The sequence below is a fragment of the Schistocerca piceifrons genome, chromosome 1, assembly GCF_021461385.2.
Source record: "Schistocerca piceifrons isolate TAMUIC-IGC-003096 chromosome 1, iqSchPice1.1, whole genome shotgun sequence".
NCBI lineage: Eukaryota > Metazoa > Arthropoda > Insecta > Orthoptera > Acrididae > Schistocerca > Schistocerca piceifrons.
Genome location: NC_060138.1, coordinates 659,334,594 through 659,362,430, shown reverse-complemented (window position 1 = coordinate 659,362,430; position 27,837 = coordinate 659,334,594). Strand labels below are relative to the sequence as shown.

Genomic DNA, 27,837 nt, shown 5'->3' with positions numbered 1-27,837 from the left:
AAGAAGTGGTTATTGGAGTGGCAAAGTATGTGTGAAACGTACATGGGGTTTTCTTAGGGTACAGGAACATCCTCTCCCCCCTTTCCCCCACCCCCACATGTACAAAAATGCAGGAGCATCTGTGATAACATCCCAGAATTAGTGTCATTTATTAAAGGTAATGATGCCAAGATAGTATTAGGAAGAGGAACCTGGTTGAAACTGGAAGTAAATAGCAACGAAAACCTAAATACACAATGACATACATTCCGTATTGATAGTTAGATGCCAGTTGCAATAGCATATTTATTTCAGAAAAAATTCAATAATATCTATTGACATTATCTTGGATTACTCTGGGGAATATAAGCATCAAAGATGGGTCAGAAATTGTAATCAGGTGCTTTTATAGACATCCGGTGTCAAGAGTTGCGGTGGTAGAGCACTCTATTCCAGAATTTAAGAAATAAGTTTCCTGTTCATGCTACTATAATAGGGGAGACTTCAATCTGCCAGCTATAGAATCGGAAAGTCATGCAATCACAAATGGTGCCCAAGACAGGCATTAAGGTGATGTTATTCTGATGGTTTTGTATGAAAATTACTTTTAGAAGGTAAATAATCAACTCACGACAGTAACATCTTAGACCTCCTAGCAGCAGACAGACCTGAAACTTTGAATCAGTTAATATAGAGAGGGCATCAGAGATCATAAGGCTGTGACAGCATTAATGATTATGGTGTTATGACTGTTAAGAAATGTTGGAAAATATTTTTGCTTGGCAAGAGTGACAAGATACAAATTTCCAAGTGTCTGAATAGTCAATATCATCTTCGACAAGTATTTGTTGAGAAAGGTTTTAATGGATGGGAAAGACTCACCATGGTTTAATGATCATGTCTGCTATGTAAGCAAAAACAAATTCATCACAGAATCAAGAGAAGTCAAAATTTAGAAGAAAGCTGAACGAAGTATAAATAAGTGTAAAGAGAGCAATGAGGAGTGTCAACTTTGAAAGTAAAAATTTGCCAACTGATCTGACAAAAACCCTAAGAAGTTTTGGTCTTATGTAAAATCAGTAAGTGGATCAAAATCATCTATTCAGTCACTCAGTGACCATATGGGCACCAAAATGGAAGATGACAAGAGACAAGGCCAAAATACTGAATTTGGTCTCCCAACACTGTTCCACCACATAATATCGTAATATAACCCCTGCTCTCAATGACTCAAAATGACAGATATCGAAATAAGTGATCGCAAAATATACAAGCAACTACAATTGCTTAGTAGTGGAAGGCATCTGCACCAGATGAGATGCCCATAAGATCCTACACAGATTACACGAGATAACTTGCTCCCCTTCTAGCAGCAGTTTATTGTTGATGACTCGAGCAACAAAGGGTACTTAGCTCTGGAAAAAAACATAGGTCATTCCCATTTCCAAGAAGGATCTTACGACAAATGTACATAATTATAGGCCTATAATGCTGACGTCAATGTTATAGAATTATGGAACATGTTTTACATTCAAGTATTACAATATATTTGGAGAAAGAAAATCTCCTCTATAAAAATCAACACGGATTCTACAAACTGAGAGATTGTGAAACTCACCTCATCCTGTTCCTCTGTGGAGTCCACAGCTTCTGTAGGCATTGCTACTTAAATCACGCTCTGTTCCTTGACTTCATGAAGAAATCTGATACAGTCCTGCACTACTGTTCAGTGAAAAAAATACACATTTACCAAGAATTGGACCAGATTCATGGCTGGATTCTAGACTTCCTAACGACAAAACTCAGCATGTCACACTTAAGGCGACAAAACTAACAGGTCTGAAGGTAATTTCAGGAGTACCACAAGGAAGTGTGATAGGACAGTTACCGTTTACAATAAATATAAAATGATCTAGTGTGAAACACAGGAAGCTCCATGAGGCTTTTTACACATGATGTGGTTAGACCAACTGTTGCCTCCTGATACCTTTCTGTGTTGCTGCCAATCAACAAATCCATCACCTCAGGCCACAAGGTCAGGCTACACTGGTCTTTCCTGGCAAAATCAAGCCTGATCCATTAGGCTATGTCTGAAATACATTTTGTTAAAACTAACTGGGTTGAGTATACAAATCAACAGAGCAACCTTTTGAAGTTGTGTGTTTTACACTTTGTTGGATTCTGACCATAATGTTGACAAATCAGTTCATGTTTTCCCCCCACTTCCATTTTGAAGTTGCTGAGTTTTTCAGCTACGAGTAGAGTAATTCTGAAATTACCTTCAATGCTATGAGAAAATAACAGAAAAACTATCATTCTCTAAAGTCAAATTGGCATTAGTCTTGCATTTTTCAGAAATTTTCCACGGGTATTAGATTAATTACCGTCCAAAGACAGTGATCCAAATTTAAAGCACTTTATAAAATAGGGGGGCTTAAATGATCACAATGTGCCTAGTTTTTGATTTGTCAAGTAAAAAAATTAGGCACAGACATTTTATCTACTTCTAGACTATTTCATCTATTTCCTAAATTATTTCAACACAGGCTGCTACAGTTTATCCTGTTTCACTGGTGGGTGATTGACTCCATAGGAAATATTATTCCACGCCAGTGTGCATACCTAAACTGGGATGCTTCTTCATTAACCACAACAGTTCATGATAGTACTGAAAGGACTCAACGTGAATCAATGGTGTGTGTGTGTGTGTGTGTGTGTGTGTGTGTGTGTGTGTGTGTGTGTCAGCAACCAAGTTAGTCTGTGAATGGCTGCAATGAAAATTTTACATGTTTGCACTATTTCAGTGAAATATGAAGTGATGGGCTTTCGAATATTTTTGTGTAATGTTCTTGCTATACTTAAAAGTTTTAACTAGTTTGTGTTGTAACTCTGAGGTCTAATCTGTTAACATTTGGTCTGTGTCAACCTGTAAGTTACCAAGCGACAAATGAAACTTATCACAATGCAAGAGACTTTTAGAAAAGGCACATATGACAGCAGATAATATATAAAAATATGAACAATGATAGTAACTTCACCAGTTCTCCAACTTATTTTACATCTAATGATGTAGACTCAGAGCAGATCAGGCGTCCGTAAGTCCAGAGATGGAAAGTACATTTAATTAGAGTAAAGAAATAATAAACATTTACTTTCAAATTACATTTAATTTTAAAATGTGTTCTTGTATAAAATTCAAAAGCTTCTGCAACTTGCAAATTAGAGATGCGGGCAGTATTGACAAAAGTTTACATTAACTAGGAATCATGTATTCCACAGAATGCAATTTTGTGACTTATTTCATCTCAATAACACTTGTTTCAACAAATACTTTTCATAAGCCTGATACAGGCTGCTATGGAGCATCACCAAACTGAAATAGCAAGCACGTTCTTAAGTCTCCAATCTCCTTAATCACTTATAACAAAATAAATAAAAACAAGGAGAGTTTAAGAGATCTTGGAATAGTCATAATGTTGGTAAATAGTCATGTATCTGAATGTCAAACTCTCTTATTTAAAGTTTTATGGTAGCAATCTCTAGCATCAGTAATGCTTCTTTCTGTGCATAATCAACAAAGATAATTAATTTGATGTACTTGCTATACCATGATTTAAACTGCAGCATCATCATCTGTACACATATCAAATCATTTTGGAAAACAAAGCAAATGATGTGGAAAGTGAAATTTTTGTACTGCCCAGTGGTCTACCATAACATCCTATCAACTTGCAGTCAAATAATCCTTATTGCTTTCAAGTATTGTTATGGGTACAGACTATTTGCAGATTACATGACTATTCAACAAAATATAAGTTTTAATATATACATGAGGATAGATCACACTTCTCAAAAAATGGAGTTGAGCAGCAGCAAGTAATGCTTACAATGCATTTGTCTCTGCTCAGTATGTCCTTTAGTAGGTGAATAATGGTTACTCCCTCTATTTTTTTGGTTTTTGCTTCTAGAAAACTCAGGTTGTGGCGTTGGAGGCCCCAAAAGGAAAAAAATTGACAATGAATCTGAAGAAACCACAAACAAACATTAATTTCCATGATGTAAGGACGAATCTCCAAGAAGTAAGGACAATAAAGAGCAAAAATTGACTGCATAATTATCTTTTCTTTGCTATTTCTCCAAAAGAGAAAAGAAAGAGAACGTTTAACATAACCTTTTTCACCTATTTATCACAATTATTACAAAGGTATGCAGTGTTAAGATCATCAGTAATGCGTGTGTACAGCTTTATCATAAATGTGAATCAGGATTCCATTACTGGATATAGTAAAGCTGATCAACAGCGCAAAATGCGTTACAGTATTCATCTCACACTACATTATACTTAGTATGGCTCTCACACTTCCAAGCTTTAGAACTGCAACAACTGAAAGACATCAATATTGTAAATGCAGGTAGGTAACAACTGTACTGAATCTGCACAAAACAAGCACAACTTTTTGGTTAAGTTTATATCTTACAGACAATTGTAAATGAGAAAAAAAAATTGCACACAAAATAACATATCATACATCACACATACCCACATTCTGTCTAAAACTTGTAAAGTAAATATCACAGGGAAGTTTAAAAGAAGTACTGATGCAATGAACAACATAAATATAAAATAAATATAACTTTCAACATAAATCAGGCAAGTATCACGTTGCGCTTTTAGTAACAAGAGGATGTAATGCCATGAACCGATGAACAACTTCGTCTGTGATCAGTGCTCTGCGTGCCTGATGTTCTGCTACAAGAGTCTGAAGCACATCTATCAGTTCCTTCTTCAGTTCACCAGTCAACATGGCTCCACTTGTATAATCCTAAAATCAATACAAAGAACTGCTAACAAACATAAAAATGCAACAAATTTAACACAGATTATGCAAGAATTATTTTGGTGTTTTATTATGCAATTATTGTTAAATTAACACGTAACACACAGCTCTTAGTTTGAACATGTATATTTAGCTTCAAGGAAATCATGAATGTATCAATTCTGAGTAACACTTATGAAGCTATGCTTACTCAGATAGATTGTGTGGATAGCCACATTATCCTTCTGAGCCATATCTGATGGCTAACTTTTCAGTCACTCATTTCTTTCCATCACTCAATATGACCAGTTCTACAATAACTTACTCAACCTAAACCAGCAAAAATAATTATGAATTAGAAATATCTGTACAAATTCATACCTGCTTCATGTATGTCTATCAATAACCTCAAACCACATTTCACAATTTCCTATATGAAATTGCACTGTTAACTTCATCTTATACAGTTCACTGGAATGTGGTATTTAACATGTTTAAGGGAATAAAGGTAACAAGACACCACATAGTAGAGGCACTGAGTCATCAAAAGGCATATAAATGAGATGGAGAGCTTCGTTAGCTTTAGGAGAAAACCTTCTCAAAGCTGTAGAGCATACACAATACTCTTCAGCAGTGCAGCTGGACCAGGGTGAGGAGAGTAGGCGATGGGAGGGGGGAGGATGTGGTTAGTGGATGGGGGGGGGGGGGGGGGCGGGGGAGGGTTTGGGGAAAGGTGGCTCAAAGTTTGGAGGGAGAGCCAGCAGCAATATTATTTTGGACAATTTGTCACAACATAAGGCTTCAACTTTTACCCCAGTTGCCTTGAATGCTTTGAATATATTGCCTGGATCGAGCCTGATGAACAGTTAGCAGAATTGGTGCATCTCACCAGACATTGAGAATGTCATTCCGGGATGTATGCCAATCGAAGACTGGTTTTTGTTTTTTGTATGCTTGACTTATTTAGACCACAGCTGCCTAAGGAATGAGAGCCACGGTGGGCTGCAGTGGAGGGTTTCCCCAAGATGGTTGTATTAGTGAAATCTAAAGCTGAAAATCCATTGCCGAGGGCACTAGTTGTTTGGTGGCACCACTAGACTTCCCTGAACAATGCTGGCCCCAGCATAGACTACAAATGGATATTTGGGTAAAGCTATGGGGTCTGGTGAAGGCTGTTCTCTTACTGGTAGTACTTTGAAGTTTGGTTCCTGACATTTTTGATCTGTGGTCTCACGCTGCAGAGATACTACACAGTTTCCTTAATGACCAATATAAAAGGTGTGTAAGAAAAGTAATGAGACTGAAACACTGTGACCAATCTAGTAATGTTGTGTTGTTCTACTTGTGTAGGCAGGTGTGTTCATCCCTTCCAGATACTCAGTCCGAGTTTCAGCTCCATAGAGCCAACATGTGATTTTTGATAGTACGATCAGTGACATTGTGCCAAGTTGGGGAATCTATGGGTTTGATCTTTAAAAGTTGAAACAGGCCTATGGGGAGCATTCCTTATGAAGATCACAAGTTTTTTTGCTGGCACAAATTATTTTTGGAAGGCTGACAACATATTGTAAATGATCCTCACTCAGGGCGATCCTCAGCTTCAAAAGCTGACAAAAATGGTGAAAGTGTGCATCCATAAGGAATTGTTCTTCCAGGACAAACTGTCAACCACATGTTTTACAAAGATGTCCTTGAAGGGCTCAGGAAAAGGGTGAACTGAGTAGGACCGGATATTGCAAACAAGTAGATGCGGCATCTTGCCAACGCCCCATGTCACACCGCTACTTCCATTACAGAATTTTTGACTTCAAAAGGCTTTCCTGCTGTTCCAAAGACCCCCTATTCACCTGGTCTGAGTCCTTGTGACTCTTTTCTGTTCCCAAAATTGAAAAATGCCATAAAAGGACATCATTTTGGGACTCAGGACAATATTCAAAAGAATGTGACCAACATGTTAAACAATCTACCAATTGAAGCTTTTCAGCACAGCTACCAAGGCAGGGAACGATGACTCCACTAGTGTATAACTGCTAAATGAAATTAATTTGGAACAAAACTATTGTCTGAAACAAATAAAAATTTTACAGATCAGTTTCATTACTTTTCCCACATATGTCCTAATAAAATCAAACACTGGTGAACCTGTGGAACATAATATACTGAAAACCTGCTCACAATTTAAATTTCCAAGCTTAATTGGCATCCCTAGTACAGTGTGACGGCATCCTTATGTTCAATTGAGAACTTCACGTCTAATGATTGTTTTTCAACAGCATGTTCTCAACAGATATTTATCTCACTTTTCAGTTGAAGAGTACTCATCTACAATGGGGAGTGACCAAAAAAACAGCTTTACTTAACTGGGACAATATTAAATGTTTTCAGCCTGCGGTTGAGATTGAGGAACTTGCTGGGTCAGTTACAACATCCAGTACACGGAAGTCTCTGCCAGTGAAATGTGAAAAATCTTGAATTTGCCACACATCACTCACACTCGAAGAATAATGTAACGATCAATAATAAACACACTTTGAACAGCTGGGTTTAAAGTAACTAATTACTGTTCCAATACAGAAGACAGTAACCAGTCTATACTAGGGAGCAGCGAAACTATTGGTGGGAAGGGAACGTTACTTCTCCCAGCCCTGGGATTCCCTCCATCTGTATCCTCCAATTGGAAGCCTTTGGCACTGTCCAGATTTTCCATGATTCTAAGAGGACACTGTTGCTACAGTGCCAGGCATGCCAGGTAGGTAGTACAGTAAGAAGCAAGACCTCTAGAGAAACATCCATTACTGACAGGGGTCATGTGGCAATATTGCAATTCATTCACACAGTTGCTGGCATGACTGTGTAACTTTATTGCTACCAATTACTCATTTACACACTTGCCATAGGGAAACACTCTTTTATGAAGAGAGCTGTGATTTTCATAGTATATTATAGCTTTCCTTGTTTATGAGTTAAGGTGACACAATTAAAAGTCACACTGAGGGAGTCATATACATGGTGTACAAATTAATTTGTAATCTTAAAGACAGATGAGAGAAAATCTTAATGGTACCGCAGACTGCAATAGTCAATGTATCTGGGGACTGTGCACCAAACTGTACAGAGTATATGTGCAGGATAACACATAACGGTGCTGTGATCAAGAAATGAAGACAATGCCTGTTGCATCACAAAATAAAATTCCTAATTTGCACTCAAATAAAGAAAATACTGAGCAATGGCTAGAACATAAACGGCTATATGAAAAAAAAGAGATATTGGATGATATCGGATGCCACAAGCACCTTTACAACCACTTTAAACTTGATAATATAGCAGTAGAAATAGGCCAAGAAATTTTGTGGCTTCCCCCTTACCACTGGCACTTCAACCCAACAGAAAATATATGGGTGCTAGTGAAATAAAAAAACATGTTCAGAACTTGCCCATTCGAAAGTAAAGATTTGCAGAGTTTACTTTAGGAAGCTATTAATGATGTTACTGTGGAAGACTGAATTATGTGTCTAAGCCGTGGAGAAAATTTGCAAGAAAATTACTTTGTTCAGAACTTGCCCATTCGAAATTAAAGATTTGCAGAATTTACTTTAGGAAGTTATTCATGATGTTACTGTGGAAGACTGAATTATGTGTGTAAGCCATGGCGAAAATTTGCAAGAAAATTACTTTCTGAAGAAAGACAGCTGAGAAAATTTTTATTGAAAGCCTTGTCACTGTTTCAAATGACACGTTACATAATGAGTTTCTGCAAGCACTTAGTTCTTTAGGACAATTAAGCAAAAATAAACTACATTAACTTATGTTTCTTATTCTTTCATTTCCCCGAAGTCCCCTCTTTCTGCTTCCTTTCCTGTCATCTTTCCCCTTCCTCTAACATCTCCAAAATGTAGCACTACAAGGCAGAACAGCTTCTGCATGCACACTGCCTGTACTGGCATGTTTGTCAGTGGCAGTTGTGGGAGTGCAAACCCATATTTTCTCCTTTGTTTCCAGGTTAAAACTAACATGTACAGCTAATAATGCAAAAATATTTACACTATAAAAACTGAAATAGCTTTGTGATTTAACAAATGAGAATAATAGTGCATGTTACTACAAGATACCTTATAACTCACACAACAAAACATTAATATGGAAACACTCAAGAACAGAGCTATGGCCAATTAACACTGAAGTGTATGGCAAGAACACGAGCAGGTAAAAGGGGGTTGGTGTACTAGTGTATTTGCCCCTCCAAACACCAGCTTCACTTCTCTGTAGTACACTGCTCATACAAATGCATAATATTCTTTAGTTCTCTATCCAAAGAAGAGAAGGATTAGGTTCTAATACACAATCTATGAGGAGGTCCCATTTTGTGGAAGGATGGGGAAGAAAATCAATCAGGTTCTTTTCATAGGAACAATGCCAGTATTTGCCACAATCAATTTAGAGAAATCAGAGAAAACCCTCACAAATGTAGAGATTTGAACCATTGTTCTCCCAAAAACAAATCCTGTGACTTAGCACTATACCACCCTCTTGTGATCAGAACAGAACTCTGGTCAGACACCCCACAGACTGCAGTGCGCACACACACACACACACACACACACACACACACACACACACATCCCAGCACATGTGACTATTTGTTGAACACAGTATCTGAAATCTTTTCCAGTACATGGGGACCACCAAATTCGAGTAGCAGTCACATGAAAACATTTAGTAGCCAGAAATCTTGGGAGATGTTCACAGCTTCCCCACGCCCCCCCCCCCCTTCCCCCAACTGCAGGAATTTTTTAGCATATTCTAAGTTTGAATATAATACTTTTCCTTAAGAAAGAAAAGCTTCTGTCAACAAATCAGTACAGATTTAAAGAGATTTCCCATTTTCAGCATGATATCCTGCGAACCATGAATGAAGGGCTATAGGCAGATTCCATATTCCTTTATTTCTGGAAATCATTTGACACAGCACCCCACTGCAGACTGTTAAAGAAGGTCAAAGCATGCAGAATAATTTATCAGATATGTACATGGCTCGAAGACTTCTTAAGTAATATAACCCAGTATTTTGTCCTGGGTGGTGGGTGACCATCAGACACAAGGATACAATCAGGAATGCCCCAGGGAAGCGTGGAAGGATTAGTCTTGCTCTCTAAAAACATACAGGGTCTGGTGGATAAAGTGAGAAGCAATGTGCAACTGTTTGCTAATGATGCTTTAGTGTATGGAAACATGTTATTGAGTGACTGGAGGAGGATAAAGGACAACTTACATAGAATATCTATTTGGTGTGGTAGATGGCAGATTGGTCTAAATGTAACTTAATGCAGCTGATGTATGATGAGATAATAGACATGGAAGAAATAATTGGAAAAACGGGCTAAGGGGGGGGGGAGGGGAATTAAAAGCAGAAACTGCCTGTTAGAATTCTGCACAGAGAATAGTTTAATCATAGCTAACACTTGCTTCAAGAATCATGAAAGAAGGTTGTATACATGGAAGGACCCTGGAGATACTAGAAGGTTTCAGATAGATTATACAATGGTAAGGCAGAGATTTAGGAACCAGATTTTAAATTGTAAGACATTTCCAGGGGCAGATGTGGACTCTGACCACAATCTATTGGTTATGAACTGTAGATTAAAACTGAAGAAACTGCAAAAAGGTGGGAATTTAAGGAGATGGGACTTGGATAAACTGACTAAACCAGAAGTTGTACAGAGGATCAGGGACAGCATAAGGGAACAATTGACAGGAATGGGGAAAGAAATACAGTAGAAGAAGAATGGGTAGCTTTGAGGAATGAAATAGCGAAGGCAGCAGAGGATCAAGTAGGTAAAAAGACAAGGACTAGTAGAAATCCTTCGGTAACAGAAGAGATACTGAATTTAATTGATGAAAGGAGAAAATACAAAAATGCAGTAAGTGAAGCAGGCAAAAAGGAATACAAACGTATCAAAAATGTGATCGACAGGAAGTGCAAAATGGCTAAGCAGGGATGGCTAGAGGACAAATGTAAAGATGTAGAGGCTTATCTCACTAGGGGTAAGATAGATACTGCCTACAGGAAAATTAAAGAGACCTATGGAGAAAGGAGAATCACTTGCATGAATATCTAGAGCTATGATGGAAACCCAGTTCTAAGCAAAGAAGGGTAAGCAGAAAGGTGGAAGGAGTATATAGAGGGTCTATACAGGGGCAATGTTCTTGAGGACAACATTATGGAAATTGAAGAGGAAGTAGATGAAGATGAAATGGGAGATATGATACTGTGTGAAGAGTTTAACAGAGCACTGAAAGGCCTAAGTCGAAACAAGGCCCCGGGAGTAGACAACATTCCATTAGAACTACTGACGGCCTTGGGAGAGCCAGTCCTGACAAAACTCTACCATCTGGTGAGCAAGATGTACGAGACAGGCGAAATACCCTCAGACTTCAAGAAGAATATAATAATTCCAATCCCAAAGAAAGCAGGTGTTGACAGATGTGAAAATTACCGAACTATCAGTTTAATAAGTCACAGCTGCAAAATACTAATGCGAATTCTTTACAGACGAATGGAAAAACTGGTATAAGCCGACCTTGGGGAAGATCAGTTTGGATTCCGTAAAAATGTTGGAACACGTGAGGCAATACTGACCCTACGACTTATCTTAGAAGAAGGATTAAGGAAAGGCAAACCTACATTTCTAGCATTTGTAGACTTAGAGAGACCTTTGGGAATTGATGGATCGGCTGATCTGGCCCTGTAGCCTGGCATCCCAGTTCATTTGATCTCACTTGTCTGGATTTCTTCCTCCGGGACCATATCACGTAGTTTGTGTATGAAATCGCTGTGGAAACAAAAGTAGTTCTTGTCGCTAGAATTGCCATCATTGCTGGTACTACTGTGGACATACCATGAATCTTCGAATGGACATGACAATCAATGGTCTGATAATGTACTAGGTGCATAAGACCAACGGTCACACATTCAAGCAGTTCCTGTGAATACCACTGCTGCAATTAACTTGCTGAGCTATCTTTTGTGTAAATCGTCCCTAGTGCCAGAAACTGCCATCAGGGACCATATGCACTATAACTAAATATATTTGTTAGCTGTTATCTACCTCCTATATTAAAGTGAACGAACAGTTCCAAAACACCCTGCGTATGTTGGAAGGGACCTGGAGACAATGGAAGGATTCAAATGGTAAGGCAGAGATTCTGATTGCAGATTTTACACTATAAGACATTATTGGTTATGGACACTAGATTAAAACTGAAGAAACTTCAAAAACCTGAGGTTGCTGAGAGTTTCAACAGTAGCATTAGAGATGAAATAGTGAAGGCAAAGGGAATCAAACAGGTAGAATGACAAGGCCTAATACAAAAACTTGGATAGGAGATACTGAATTTAACTGATGAAAGGAGAGAATTATAAATGCAGCAGGAAACAGGGAACACAGATATCTAAAAAATAAGATAGATCAAAAGTGCAAAATGGCTGAGCAGGAATGGCTAGAGGACAACCTCAAGCATATAAATGCATGTACGACTAGGGGAAGAATGGATACCTCCCTTGGAAAAATTAAGAGGCCTTAGGAGAAAAGACAAACAGCGGTACGAATATCAAAAGCTCAGATGAAAAACCAGTATTTAAAAAAAGAAGGTAAAGCTGAAAGGGATATATAGACGAGCTGTACAAGGAAAATGAACTTGAAGGCAGTACTATAGGAAAGGAAGAGGATGTAGATGAAAATGAGATGGGAGATATGATATTGCAAGAAGAATTTGAGAGAGCACTGAAAGATCTAAGTGGGAACATGATCCCCAGAGTAGACAATATTTCCTCAGAACTATTGATATCCGTGGAAGTGCCAGTCATGACAAAACTCTTCCACCTGGTATGCAGGACTTCCAGACATGAGGAATAGACTCAGATTTTAAAAAGAATGTAATAATTTCAATTAAAGAAAAAAGCCAGAGCTGGCAGGTGTGAATATTATTGTACAATCAGTTTAATAAGTCATGGCCACAAAATACTGCAACAAATCCTTTACAGAAGAATGGAAAAACTGATAAAAGCCAACCTCCAGGAAGATAAGTTAGGATTCTTGAGGAACATAGAAGCACGCTAGGCAACACCGACACTACAACTTCTCTTAGAAGATAGGTTTGTTTATTTAATTGTATGGCTGAAGATAGGTTAAGGAAATGTACACCTACATTAACAGCATTCGTAGACTGAAAGAAAGCTTTGAACACCATTGACTGGAATACACTATTTCAAATTCTGAAGGTAGCAGGGGGTAAGATACAGGGTGTGAAAGATTATTTGCAAATTATACAGAAATCAGATGACAGTTATAAGAGTTGAGGGCACGAAATGGAAGCAGTGGTTGAGAAGGGAATGAGACACAGTTATAAACATTTCCATGTTATTCAACCTGAACACTTTGAAAGCAGTAAAGGAGGCCAAATAAATATTTGGAGAAGAAAGAAAAACTTTGAGATTTGCCAACAACACTGCAATTTTATCTGGGACTGGAGAGGATTTGGAGGAACAGTTGAATGGAATGGACGGAGACTTTAATGGGAATATAAGATGAATGGCAGCACCAAAAGCAAGTAATGGAATGTAGTTGAATTAAATGAATGGGAATATAAGATGGCCACCACCAAAAGCAAAACAAGAGTAATGGAATGCAGTCAAATTAAATCAAATGATGCTGAGGGAATTATATTATGAAATTAGACAGTAAAAGCAGCCAGTAAGTATTGCTATCTGGGTAATAAATTAACTGATTATGGCCACAGTAGACAGGAGACAAAATGCAAACTGATAACAGCAAGAAAAGCATTTCTGAAAAAGAGGAATCTGTTACCACAGAATAGAAATTTAAATGTTAGGAAATGTTTTCTGGAGGTATTTGCCTGGAGTTCAGCCTTGCACAGAAGTGAAACATGGATGATTAGAAGACCAGAAAGGAAGAGAATATAGGTAGAAGCTTCTAAAATGTGTTGCTACAGAAGAATGTTGGAGTTCATACATAATTTGAAAGTGAAGGAGATCACTCAATGAACAGTAGAAGCATTGAGTTGTTAAGAGGCACACACAAATGAGAAAGAAAACTTCCTGGCTTTAAAATCGTACAGAGAGACCAAGGGTTGAAAAAGTAAGTAGGTTCAAATGGATGTAGGTTGCAGTAGTTATTTGGAGATGATGAGGCTTGCACATGAAGAGTAGCATGGAGAGATGCGTCAAACCAATCTTTGGGCTGAAGACTACAACGACATTTGCTGTGTGGCACAGTCACATTGATTAAACATTTGGGCATAATATTGCAAAGCAATATAAAATGGAATGAACATGTAAGGGAGGTAGTAGAGAAGGTGAATGATCGACTTCATTTCTACTGAGAGAAATCTAGGAAAGTGTAACTCATGCATAAAGGAAACCATGTATAAAACACTAGTGCAACCCATTCTTGAGAACTGCTGGAGTGTTTGGGATCCTCACCAGGTTGGATAAAAGGAAGAGACATCAGCAATTCAGGGGCATGTTGCTAGATTCATTACCAGTAAGTTCGATCTAAGCAAGAGTAACATGGAAATGCCCTGTGAACTCAAATGGGAATTCCTGGACAGAGGAGGATGATCTTTTTGAGAAACAGTATTCAGAAAATTTAGAGAACCGGTATTTACAGCTGACTGCAGAATGATTCCACTACTGTCAACAAACATTTTGCATAAGGATCATGAAAACAAGATAAGAGAAATTAGGATTCATATGGAAACATACATCTACATCATACCCCGCAAGTCATCTAACAGTGTGTGGTGGAGGGTACTTCTGGTACCACTAACTGATCCCCCTTTCCCTGTCCCACCCATGAATGGCACATAGCAAGAACGATTGTTGATAAGCCTTTGTACCACCTCTAATTTCTTGAATTTTCTCGTAGTGTTCATTTCCAAAGATGTATATGGAACTAAGCAATATGTCGCCCAACTCTTCCCAGAAAGAGCTCTCTCAAAATTTCAGTAGTAAACCTCTCCATCATGCAAAATGTCTCTCTTGTAGTGTCTGCCACTGGAGTCTGTTGATCATCTGTGTAACACTCACACGTGAATTAAACGACCTTGTGACAAAAAGTACCGCTCTTCACTGGATCTTCTCTCTCCTCTATCAGTCCTACCTGGTAAAAACACGCATTGGTTGTTGTTCCCTCATTCTGTTTATGAGTGGAACAGCAAAGGGAATGTAGTAGTAGTAGTAGTACAAAGCACGTTCCACAATACACCATTGGTGGTTTGCAGAATATGTAGATCTCCAATGCTGGCAATGACAGATGGACAAGTAACTATCAATCTTAATTCGTAACTCAGATATGAGTATCGCGAGATTCTATTTTCTTTTGTTTAGTTATCTCTTACTTAATACTGGCTTCATAATATTGTTCCTGTAAACAACTTTTTATTAATTGCTTAAATTTTTCACTTCCATCCCTAGATAAGTGATACTCACCTCTCTTATTTTTTTTAATTTTTCATCATCATCAAGGAAGAAACGTAAATACTGGTAAGATATATCTATGTCGCAGTTTCCACCTTTCTCACGATGTTCTTCAACAGTGGCCTGACCTCCAGAAAAGGCATGTTTGTTCACCTGTAGAAACAAAATGAATTTTATGTCTATTACATATGGACTGCCATATCCATAACAAAAGTAATTAATATTTCTGAAAAGTGTAAATAGGAAAAGTTACAAATAATTTGTTCAGTTCTTTTTAGACATATCTATGTGCAATACTTGTATCATTTACTCCACGACAAACAACCACTGCTAAACAGAAAAGATATGACAAAAATAAAGTTACAAATTTCCTCTTAACATCTATTTGTTAGCTGCATGTGTGGATGAGGCAAAAACCTTGAAAACAGTAAGAACTCCTCATAAGAATGGGTGATACGAGTTATGCCATGATCAAATGGTGTGTTTCACCATGTATAGCTTGTTCTCCATCACTCATCCACCAACTGGTTCACAAAACCACCCTTAACTGCATCTTATGTCAGCTCTTGTCTATGACGCTGCAATGTTCCTTAGAGACCAGTGCAATAAAACCCCTTCTTCTGCCTTTGTTTCTGGAGGAGAGAGTCTTTATACTCTGGAGTTGCTGGTCTGCAGTGTACAGGTCCTGGACAGCTACTTGGGGATAGAGAACATACAAATTTCATAACACAAATGTGATGTCTGCTTCAGCAACTTCAATATCAAATTTAAGATGAGAGAGAAGAAAAAGACAGTGAATTTTTTGTTGCTTTAAGTAAATTATGAGGAAATATCCAGAAACTGTGGCAATGAGTGGAGAATGAATACATCCATGGTTAAGAACCAATCTGATTGGTTAAGAACTGATTTGGTTGATTCAAATTGTGGTTTAGTTCTGCTTTGTGCAGGTCCCTCCCAATGGCATCATCACTTTCATTAGTAAGCAATGAAATGAAATACTGTATATTGTGGGTCTGACAATACATTGCAGAAAGTTACAGAAGGTTAATGAGGAATCACCACTGGGTGGCATACAGTTCCTCGCCACACTCATCAGAGGTAAGTAAAGGATTGATTAAAAGCACCAGAACTTATCATGGTGGACCAACACTTTTACATTGTCCCAAATGCACCTAGACCAGATATGTTCTGGGATGAAGGTGAATAAATACAAGTAGATCATAGCTCACAATATGATACAAATGAAATGTGAGGTGTGGAAGGAATGGTTGCCTTTAAAAATACACTTTGATGGTAATTAACTGTGGAGTTTTTCCATCAAGTTGAATCTATGATGGATGTCACAACAGTTAAAAATATTCACATGGCCTTCCAAGGACAAGATCAGTCTTAATTTCCTGAGTGTGAGAATACTGTTCCAGTGTTTTCTATCTGGAGCCATTTCCTAATGAACATGACATTTTTCTATTACTTGAGTCCTCTGTTTAAATTTAATTCATAATAGTAGCAAATTCAAAAAGATTTAGCTTTTATGTAACATAATAGCAAAGTACAAATACAAATTTTAGTTATTAATCCCCCATCAGTTAAATCACAATCAATCAGGAAAGCCTAACATGCGTTTTAATTGTATGTAATAATTTTGCCATTGGCAAAGAACGTAATGCAGAACTCACCTTATTCTTGATCATTTTTGGGGTGTCTGTGAGGAAAATTGATGTATTACTATCACTTGCAGACATTTTTGTCTGAGCACCTTGCAAAGCTGGGAAAAATACTGAGTGCAAAAGAGCAGGTTTGTTATATCCCAGTCGAGGAGCAACATCACGAGTCATTCGGAAGTATGGATCCTGTAATCATTTCAATTTGTATCACTGAAATGCAGATTTGTAAATGTCACTTCCAATTTCGATATGATTACACACAACTTTAATAACACATATTTAAATAACGTAATAGTGATTTTTATACAGTTAATTGCCCACACATTACGGTATTGGAATTTTCCAACCTACATTTTTAACAGAGTTGCCACAAGTTACTCCAAGTGAAATTCCCTGATATTTCCCTGATTTCCAGATAAATTTTAGCATTCTTTCCTGACAAATTTTGAGATCTCAAGGGTAAGTTGAGATGTAAATTGGCGATCAGTCTTTGCAGCCCGGTACAAGTGTTTCCTGATGTGATCAAAAATCTGAAGTACTAACAACAACATCTTTTGTTGTGAACTGTTTTGCTGAAAAAAATACGCATTTCCTTGGAGTCACAAGAAATTTAAAAAACCTTCGCTGATTTCAGAAGTAGCCTCAGAAAAAAGTAGGCCTCTCGAAAGAAGTGTATTAGGCCAGGAAGAGTTGAGTAAACCAACACTGTACGTGACTGCCAATAAAATGTTGGTTCTACTATGTTCATTACTGTCGGTTATTACCCACTGTGTTTATCTATTATTTTACACATATTTTTTGATTTTTCTTTCGAGAGACTTCCTGTGAGAGACTAAATGACAATTAACAGTTATGCTGTAGCCATGAATGAAAAGTGCAGTGGTTGTCACAGACATAGCACAAATCCTGTCATAGAAAGGATTGGGATGAAAACCAAAACTGGCATTTGTCAAAGCACATCCCAACACTACCTTAACTCATTACAGAAAACCAAAGGAAACAAAGCCTCACACAGCACAGACTATGCAATGTTTGAACACTGCTTCAGTGTACAGAAACTGCACAACTGTGGAGGTTGTTCGCTCTTGAAGGAATGGATCCAAACGAACAAGAAAGGAATTAGGAATGACTAGTAAAAGGCGAACTTCCACTATTCACTTTGGTCAGTCTCATTCCATCACCTCTCTTTCAGTACTGATTAGTTGCTTTCTTCACAACTTTTGTTTACCCTCTGTTCTTCAGTTTCAATCCATTCTTAGAATCTCAACTTTGATTCTTTTCATGCATCATTCAGCACCCACAAACAGAAATTCATGGTCTTTTTATAATTACATATGTTATTTAAAAATTGAACTGACAGAAAAAAAATCGCAACACCACTGAGGCGTGCGACATAAACAAAGAACATTCCACTGACCCCAACTCACTGCAATTTGTGACTTCAGTGATGTCAAGCGAGAGCTCACTGGAGGACAGGGTTTTCTGATGAAAGCTGGTTCTGCCTCGCTGCCAGTGATGGTGGTGTGTTGGTTAGGAGGAGGCCAGTTGAGGGCCTGCAACCGAACTGTCTGCATTCTAGGCACACTAGACCTACACCTGGAGTTATGGTGTCAGGTGCAATTTCGTATGCCAGCAGGAGCACTCTCTTGTTGATCCTATGCAGCCTGAATGAAAATCTGTGTGTCAGTCTGTTGATTCAACCTATTGTGCTGCCATTCACGAACAGCATTATTCCAGTGGGTGTGCTCACCCACATACTGCTGCTGTAGTCTAACATGCTGCACAGTGTGTCGATCTGTTGTCTTGGCCTCTTCGATCATGAGATCTGTCTCCAATTGAGCACATATTGGACGACATCGGATAACAACTCCAATGTCATCCACAATCAGCATTAACCATCCCTTTATTGAGAGATCATGTGAAACAGGCACAGAACTCCTTTCCACAAACTAACATCCAGCACCTGTACGACACAATGCATGCATGTTTGCATGCTTGTGTTCAACATTCTGGTGGTTACACCAGTTTATTAACGTACCAGCAGTTCAGATTTACAATGGATTATCTCACGCTTAAACTAACCTGTGATCCTGCACTGTTAATGACTTCAATATGTTACACAGACAAATGTATTCCCAAAATTACATTCCTCAACATTAATTATTTTTTTGAAGTCGCAATTTTTTCCGTCAGTGTAGATTATATATATTATATACATTTCTTTAGACAGTAAAAAGATGAATCTGCTTAGGTGTTCATTGTTTTGATGCACTGTAAAACTGATACTTAACACAAGACAAGGTCTTTTCTTAATTTTTTAAAATTCGTAGAGTTTTAGAACGCCACTGCTTGATTTGAAACTTCCTGGCAGATTAAAACTGTGTGTCAGACTGAGACTCAAACTCTGGAGCTTTGCCTTGCGCAGGTAAGTGCTCTACCAACTGGGCTACCCAAGCACGACTCAAGACCCGTCCTCACAATTTTACTTCTGCCAGTACCTCATTTCCTACCTTCCAAACTTCACAGAAGTTCTCCTGCGAAAATTGCAGGACTAGCGCTACTGGAAGAAAGGATATTGCGGAGACATCGCTTAGCCACAGCCCGGGAGATGTTTCCAGAACAAAATTTTCACTCTGCAGCGGAGTGAAAATTTCATTCTGGATTACTGCTTGATTTACCTACTGGTTTTAAGATGACTATTAAGATAAATAATTTTTTAAAAAAAAGTTTTAGTATTTATTAAAATAACTATTTTTTACAAAATTGTACTATTTACAAAGTGAAGTGATTTTTATGATTTTTTTACAAAAATTAAACATGATATATAAGGGGGTTCTTATTTTTCAAATTTGAATCCATTGCTCATTAGGCAAAGGTGCCGCTCAGCACCTAAATTTGGAAAAAAAAATGCAAAAATCATATAAAACCAAATTTACTTTGGCAATATGGAAGTGTGTGATTCTGCCTGCCTGCTTTGACCTATGAAGTTATCTAGATGGTGGACATGCCTATTTCCAGCACAAATAATATGACAACCATAATGACACTACATGCACCCATGAACAAAGATATCAATGACACAAAACATTTCACTCCTGCAATAACACAAAACAAATGGGACAATCATGGCAACTAGGGGGTATAGGGTGAGGACGAGCTCAATATACAACAATAAGAATGACGTTACCACTTCAAAACACACAAAACCGAAAAATAACACAAACAAAATCCTCGAGAATAACCCCCCCCCCCCAAAAAAAAAAGATACCAAAAGAAACGCACAACTGAAATCGTACATTTCACTGACCCTTTACTTTTATCTAAAAAATTGGTTATTACTTTCAACTTAATTATTAGTAATGATACATTAACTTTAATAATACCATCTATAAACCTATTATGTACACAGCTTATGAGGTAAATATAACAAGAAAAATCATATTTTCCTTTTAAAAATTCTTATTCATTGAAATATTCTTTTTTTATGCCTTGGAACTTTATGGAAATACTCAGAAACCACAGGAAGAGCATAGCGCTGCTTCTTTTTATTTTTTGTAAATTGTTTATTGTACTCTTTGAGCTTGACACCTCTCTCAGCCAGATTATTTACATATGTCAGTTTAATAACTAGCCCCAGAGCACTGAAGACCCCTTCATTTTCATGTCTCTTGGAAGAATCTATCGTCAGAAACTTGTCAATCAAATCAAATCTGTTAAAAGTTCAACAACATGATTCTATTACACATGAACTGTTCAGTCACATTGTTCATAGCTTTTGGGCTCTAACCGGTACATGTTTGTATCTTTCAAATATTTTCATCTGTTCTTTATGCTTCATGATTCAATGTAATGACTTTACATTTTTTATTAAGAAGATCATATGTGGTCAAAATAACACAACACGGAAAAAGTACTACACATTACTGTCAACTTTTGCAATGCCACAAGGAAAATGCTTCAGCTGACAAACTAATATAAAGTTTTGAAACAATTCTGGAAAACAAATACAGTACTTTGGCTTCAGAACACACACAGCGTCATATTTTCATACATAATGGTAAGAAAAGTGTAAGTATAACAAATTGTATTCTCTCCCTGTGGTCATAATTCAACTTCATTGTGGAACAAACATTTTCAGCTAACAGTTTTGCCATCCACCTTGCTTGATGAAAAGCACATGGAACACAAACATATACTCCACAATATGGCTCTTCAACAAGAAAGAGTACAACTATTTTTAAAATTTGAATTAAAAAAAACCTATGCGTGTTTTCTCTGAAAGTAAGTCAAACCAAGTATTCGAGATGTATCTACTTGATCCAAGTGTTCCTTGACCAGTCCATGCTGAATCCAAGTTTGCAACTGAGTAACATCAAGCCCAGGTACACTGAAATTTTCAAAGGCTGGTATGATGAGACCCATATTTATGTATATCACCTTTCCCTCAAAAATGTCTCTGAGAATAATTTCACATATTGTGGGCTTGCAAGGTAAAGACAAGCGATCACTTTTTAGCCTCTATGGCACAGGGAAGAAAATCACCAACGTTTTTGATTTGAATTTCAAAAAATTCAGTTACCACTTGAGTTTGGCATGTACAAGATATTCATCCAAGCATTTCAATTTTTAAAACGACAACTTTTTTATTACCTATATATATATGGTTTTTATAATAATGGAGAACGTGTCATGAGTCACAGAGTTTTCATACAAACATCTATAAATTTTCAAGATATGAATATAATAGAAGGAAACATTCCACGTGGGAAAAAATACATCCAAAAAAAAAGATGATGTGAACTACCAAACGAAAGTGCTGGCACATCGATAAGACACACAAACACACACACAAAATCCCAGCTTTCGCAACCAACGGTTGCCTCGTCAGGAAAGAGGGAAGGAGCTAACTTAATGGGGTCGTTATGGGGGTGTTGTGAGGGTGACATGGTATTAGAAGGTGGAAAGTGTAACATGAGGTTGAAATGAAAATGAAAATAACTGGAAAAAGTAACTGCAGATCTGTTGTGAAAGAAGGCGAAAAAGTGTTGGTTAAAGCTGGGCTATGTTGATCCTGTGGTGAACATGGGTTGGTAGACAACGATGTGCACAAAGGTTAGGTGGTTGTGTTGCCACCAAAACATGTTCAAGGATGGAGAAATTCGGGAAAATTTTGAAAAAACTGCGTGTAAATGTATTAAAAGGAGTGGTTTTGTGGTGGCAGATTATGAAAATGAGGCTAACAATTGTCTGGTGAAGAAATAATGACGTTAAAACCCGTGGGAAGCGGCTAAAAATTATCAGTGATGTGCGAAAAACAGAAATGGAAATAAAGCGAAAGGTATCAGAACTAGACGAAACGGTTGTTTAATAGGTGAAAGGAACTGTTTGTGGACTAGAAACGGTGGATTTTATAGCAGCAGTAGTGTTGAAAGCGGAAAAAAATTTTTTTTGGTTATGGTTTGGAAGTGGGTGACGTATTGTTGAGTATATATAGGCGGGATAAAATTGTATAGTAGATTACGGTAAAAAGGAGAAGGTGAATACAAAGTGAAACTACTGGCAAAAACAAAAAGAGAAAATAAGACGACAGAAAAGATTTCGAAATGCAACAGTGACAATAACAAACGTAATTGTTGGGTTCAAATTAATGATATGAATATAATGGAAGGAAACATTCCACGTGGGAAAAAATACATCCAAAAACAAAGATGATGTGACCTACCAAACGAAAGCGCTGGCACGTCGATAGACACACACAAAATCCCAGCTTTTGCAACCTACGGTTGCCTTTCCTGACGAGGCAACCGTTGGTTGCGAAAGCTGGGATTTTGTGTGTGTGTGTTTGTTTGTGTGTGTATCGACGTGCCAGTGCTTTCGTTTGGTAGGTCACATCATCTTTGTTTTTGGATGTATTTATAAATTTTCACTTTAATAACTTACTGCAATCTTTATCCAGTATTCTAAAATATAGCTGTGGAAGGGCACAGTAGTTCTAGTTTCCAAAGATAGATAAATTTGTCCACCTGAACACAGCATTGAGTAGTAGCATGTAGTGCATCTGGTAATACCTAGATAGTGCCAAAACGAATACGTGGTATTGGTGAGCACTTCCTATATGAAGGGTGGGGTATGCACAGAAAGCACCTAGTAGGTGAGCAAGTGTGGTTTCTCTAAAGTGAATGTATGACAAACAAATTCACTATGACCAATTCTTTTGACAATGATGTGAATTACAGTGCTGATAAGCTCCAGAAATATTTTGGTTTTTCCATTTAGCAAAAAAATCATTAAAGACTAAAAAATTTCACTGGAGAAAAGTGGGCTGAAATTTAATTCATTTGCAACTGAACAGAATCTATTATTAAGTGAATTAATGCATAATTTTCTAAGGGTAGAAAGAACGTCAAACAAAATATTAGCTGTCCTTATATACTTCCAGTTATGAAGTTATAACCTGTTGGATACTTCCCTATGACATTCTCTAACAATACCAAAAATCATCAAACACCAAGTTCATAGATTGCTATATGTCCTACTACAGCTCCTGGGTTGTATTTTTTCTCAATAAAATGTGTGTGAGAAAAGTAGTAAGGCTGATTTTTTTGTCTATAAAAGTTTCCATTTTTTTGAACAACAATATTGTCCCCTTCAAATTAATTCTCCCCGGCAGCTGTATATTGCCGGAGTCGTCATTCCCAGTCATGGTAATGGTGCTGAAAGGCTTCAACAGGCACGACCCATAACATGTTGGTCACATTCTTTTGAATGTTCTACAGAGTCCCGAAGTGCTGTCATTTTAGCACATTTTTCAATTTCAGGAAAAGGAAAAAGTTACAAGGTCTCAGATCAAATGGAAAGGAGGGCTGTGGAACAACAGGAATGACTTTTGAGGTCAAAGATCCCTGATGATGACTGGTTTGTGGGATGCTCAACTGCGCGGTCATAGCACCCGTAAAAAGTTCCAATTTTTACACAGTCCAATGTTTAACTCAATCCAATCTAGCAACTGTCACAAATGATGATGATGAGGAGGAGGAGGAGGAGTAAATGATGAGGACAACACAAACACCCAGTCCCTTGGCAGAGAAAATTCTCAACCTGGCCAGGAATTGAATCTGGGACCCCATGATCCAGAGGTAGCAATGCTAGCCACTACATTATGAGCTGCGGACAAAAAAATCCCTAATGGAAGTGGCCATGTGACATGGGGCATTGCATGCTGCCACATCTACTTGCCTATTATGTTCAGTGTCACTCAATTCACCCTTTTCCTGAGTCTTTCAGATACATCTTTGTAAAACACTTGGTTCAGAGTTTGTCCTGGTGAAACAAATAGAGTCTGCCCTCACAAGAGGATCACACATTTGACATTTTTGTCGGTTTTTGAAGCTCATATTCAACGTGCTCTTGGCCTTCCAAAAATTATTTGTGCCTTCAAAAGCTTGTGATCTTGACAAAAAATGTTCCCCATGGGCCTCTTTCAACTTTCCAAGTGTCACACTCAGTGATTCCCCTAGGTAAACACAAAACTTGATTGCATAAGGTTGCTCTAAATTCTGCTATTCCATTTTCGTAACACATGACAAAAACACAACTTCGCTGATGGCATGGCGCTCTCAAAAACTGCGTGATGGCTGTACGGAGCTGAAACTTGGATTGAGTACCTGGAAGGGATGAACACATCAGTCTACGCATGTAGACAAGAGCTTTGCCAGATTGCTTGCCGTGTTGTCAGTCTCATTACTTTTCTCATACACCTTGTACATCACCAAATAATTATCAGTTCCGTTACGTAATTTGTACTTCTTTTGTTTCCATCTCGGATATCGTAACCATGTTTCTTAGTGCAGAACTGCTAACAAAAGCTCCAGAAACTCATGTAGGATCTACTAGGAATGAAGGAACTCTACAGAGACATTCATCAGCTGATCTTGACATATGCCGGAACATCTTAATGTTGCAGTATTAGTGGAGAGACTATTCACTGCCCATGTACGTACCTCATGAACACGGCTGGGCACAATATCGGATGCTGTTATATAATTTTATTGTCACACTTCATTCAATGAAGTTGAAATACAAAATCTCCGTTACAAAAGGTCAAAATTATTACACAGATTAAAATGAAGAGTTATTAATAATGAATATAACTGTAAATTTTGATTTTATTTAACATCAGCATATCATTATTGAAGAAACAATGCCATGTAAGTCTATTGCGTTGCCCCATAAATGCAAAAGAGTATGCAGCCACAGCAAAGTGCTACTGCTTGTTATGTATCATTCCACGATGGAGAGCAGTTCTTGCATCAAGGCTTCAGTTGATGGAAATCAACAATGTCTCACAAGATGATTCTGTTTCAGAGAAATAACCTTAGCGCATTTGAAAGTAGCGAGTTATTTTTGCGGGTGACTGCCAGCTGCCAGCACTGTACTAATTGTTGTTGACTGATCATCATACTGCATTTAGCTACATTATTCTGGCTATGCAAACTTCCAACAGACAACACCACCATCTACCAACAGTTTGACCTTGTTTGGCTTGTGACAGTCTTTCTATTGTAAAAATATTTAAAATCCGTGTTCTTGTGCAGCAACAGGTGTTAGTGTCAAGTATACCAAACTACAATTTGGAAAACTGGCCGTATCAGTCATATAGTATCATTTCTTCAACAGCGATATGTAAAATTAACATTGTATGTGACTGTGATGATACCTTACTTGTGGAACATACCTGATCTATTGCGCAGGGTATGAGACATGGTAGCTTAGATTTCCCAAATATAAATGGGAAAGATGTTGAAAATGCTGGAGCAGCTTGAAAAGCCGGAAAACTTATTTTGCCGATAACATCACTGTCCCCAAAACCAAAAATTCCCTTCACCTGATTGAACGTTACAGATTTCTCAATACGAACAACATTCTGGTAGAACTCTGGGCATTGTCTGCAATAAAATGTCAACATCAATTAGGATTCAAAAGAAGGGGGGACATAGCAGTGATTCACAAGCTTCCTCTCTAACGCATGGAACATTGCAACAGGGAACAAGAAGCAAAATAAGTTTAACTCACTAAAAAATAAACTAATGTTCAAAGATAACTGTATTAATTTACAAGTTTTACTCACCCAACAAAAGTCAAGTCAGAAAATATGAATGTGTTCTTTTCATCAAATCCACATGCAATTATATCCTTAGCATTTTCAAAGGCCAAACTTATTGCTTCTTCCAATTTCAAGTCCTTCCACAGAAATTTTTCATCATCAGTAAGTTGAATGACAAGTGGCACATTAAAGACATCTTGCAGCCACCTAAATTGAATAAGCATTATTAAAGATGATGTGAGAATGCACATCCATTACACTAACCACTCATGAGGACATTACTAAATTTAAAATTTTTATATATCGTCTGCTGCAACAAAAGGTGTTCTCATTTCATTCAACATCTGACAACAGCTTCCAATCTGTATACACTAATGTAGCACCATTTTCCTTAAAGTTCACTTTATTTGTGAAATGCAATGTACGATGAAAGTAGACAAACTTAAAACTGCAATCTTCCATAAGTAATGGCATCATGCCCGAATATTGAACTCAATGCTCTGCTTAATATTTTATCAAACTACTTATGTTTAAAAGCGTGATGTTATTGCAGGTACTGGGGACTAGGACACAGGGCATCAAGGGATGTTGGAGTTGCATGCTCCAGCTGAGGCTGTTTGTATATGCTAAGTATTGTTCTCTTACTTGGTGAAGATGAACGGTACTAGGTGACCTAGATGCATTGCCTTGGAGGATGGACCCCTGCCGGTGTACAAATAAAACGGCTTACCAGCCTCATAGAGATTGAGTAATTGATGGATGTCACGGTGTGAGAAAAAGATTCCTCGCCGTAAAAAATGATGAGCTGGTCTGCCGGTAATCTTTTCGAAGCGTGCTATCAGTTCATCATCTATTTTTGAACTTCCAAATCTTCCTTCAAAGCAAAAACATCTTTCTTAAAACTTCAATTATATGAAAAACTACAGCAAACATGAAAACAACCGCTCTTACGAGATCACAGAACACATAGTTAAATTAATTCTCAGTAATATAAACTTACTAATTAATTTGTCATAATCGACGCCAGTTTCCGATTTGCTAACTACGTTCCAAGGATTCACAATATCGTCATCTTCTTTACCGGCACTGTCACATTTCTCCAAGTTCAAGTTGTTGAGATTATTCGTAACATCATTTGCCATTGGGCTGAATATGTTTCCGTGCCACCAACAGATTAAAATTACGTAAACTTCAACACACGTAAATAACGTGGGCACTGTATACGCTGGCAAGTGTCAAATCAAAGTACATTTAGTAAATAGTAAAGATATCACTGCTAATCAAAGATAATAAATGGCCACACAGTAGAATTACACATGCCGGGTTTCACACGCAACTTAAGTGTCGCTACAGCTAGCGACATACAGCAGCTGGGTGTGTTAAGCCCCAGATTGTAGTGGCGCAACTTAAGAGACGGAAGTTTCGTCACGCCATAAAAATGTTCAGCTTAGTGCACTTCGTTATGCCGCTTTCCTGCCACCACTGCTCCTCGGCGTCAGTATTTCTATCGAAGTTATTGTGCAGTAATTGCTGCTGTACTCCATTCGATTTTCATGTGTTTTTTATTTTATTTCTGAAAAAGTGAAAACAATGGTCGGCAGGTACACTCTCGCAGCTTCTAGAACTACGAGAACAACAACCTACGTTTTGTGTGTGCACGCAAACCAATGACATATCCCACAAAGGACTAAATAAAAAAAAGAGTGTCGTATAAATTTCGTAATTTGTGAGACCAAGCATTGTATAAATTGTGGATTAATTGCAAGAAACAGCTCC

At 37.7% G+C, this 27,837-nt stretch overlaps 1 protein-coding gene across 1 annotated transcript; it reads right to left on the bottom strand.

Annotated features, from left to right (window-relative positions):
* Positions 1 to 3,126: 3,126 nt before the first annotated feature.
* LOC124805482 (tryptophan--tRNA ligase, cytoplasmic) lies at positions 3,127 to 27,301 on the bottom strand. Its single transcript, XM_047266049.1, has 7 exons — positions 27,062 to 27,301; positions 26,707 to 26,935; positions 26,086 to 26,268; positions 25,693 to 25,903; positions 16,971 to 17,144; positions 15,307 to 15,447; positions 3,127 to 4,802 (listed from the first exon to the last, which is right to left on the bottom strand). Exons 1-7 carry the CDS (start codon positions 27,201 to 27,203, stop codon positions 4,638 to 4,640), a joined length of 1,245 nt encoding a protein of 414 aa, XP_047122005.1. The 5' UTR covers positions 27,204 to 27,301; the 3' UTR covers positions 3,127 to 4,637.
* Positions 27,302 to 27,837: the final 536 nt, after the last annotated feature.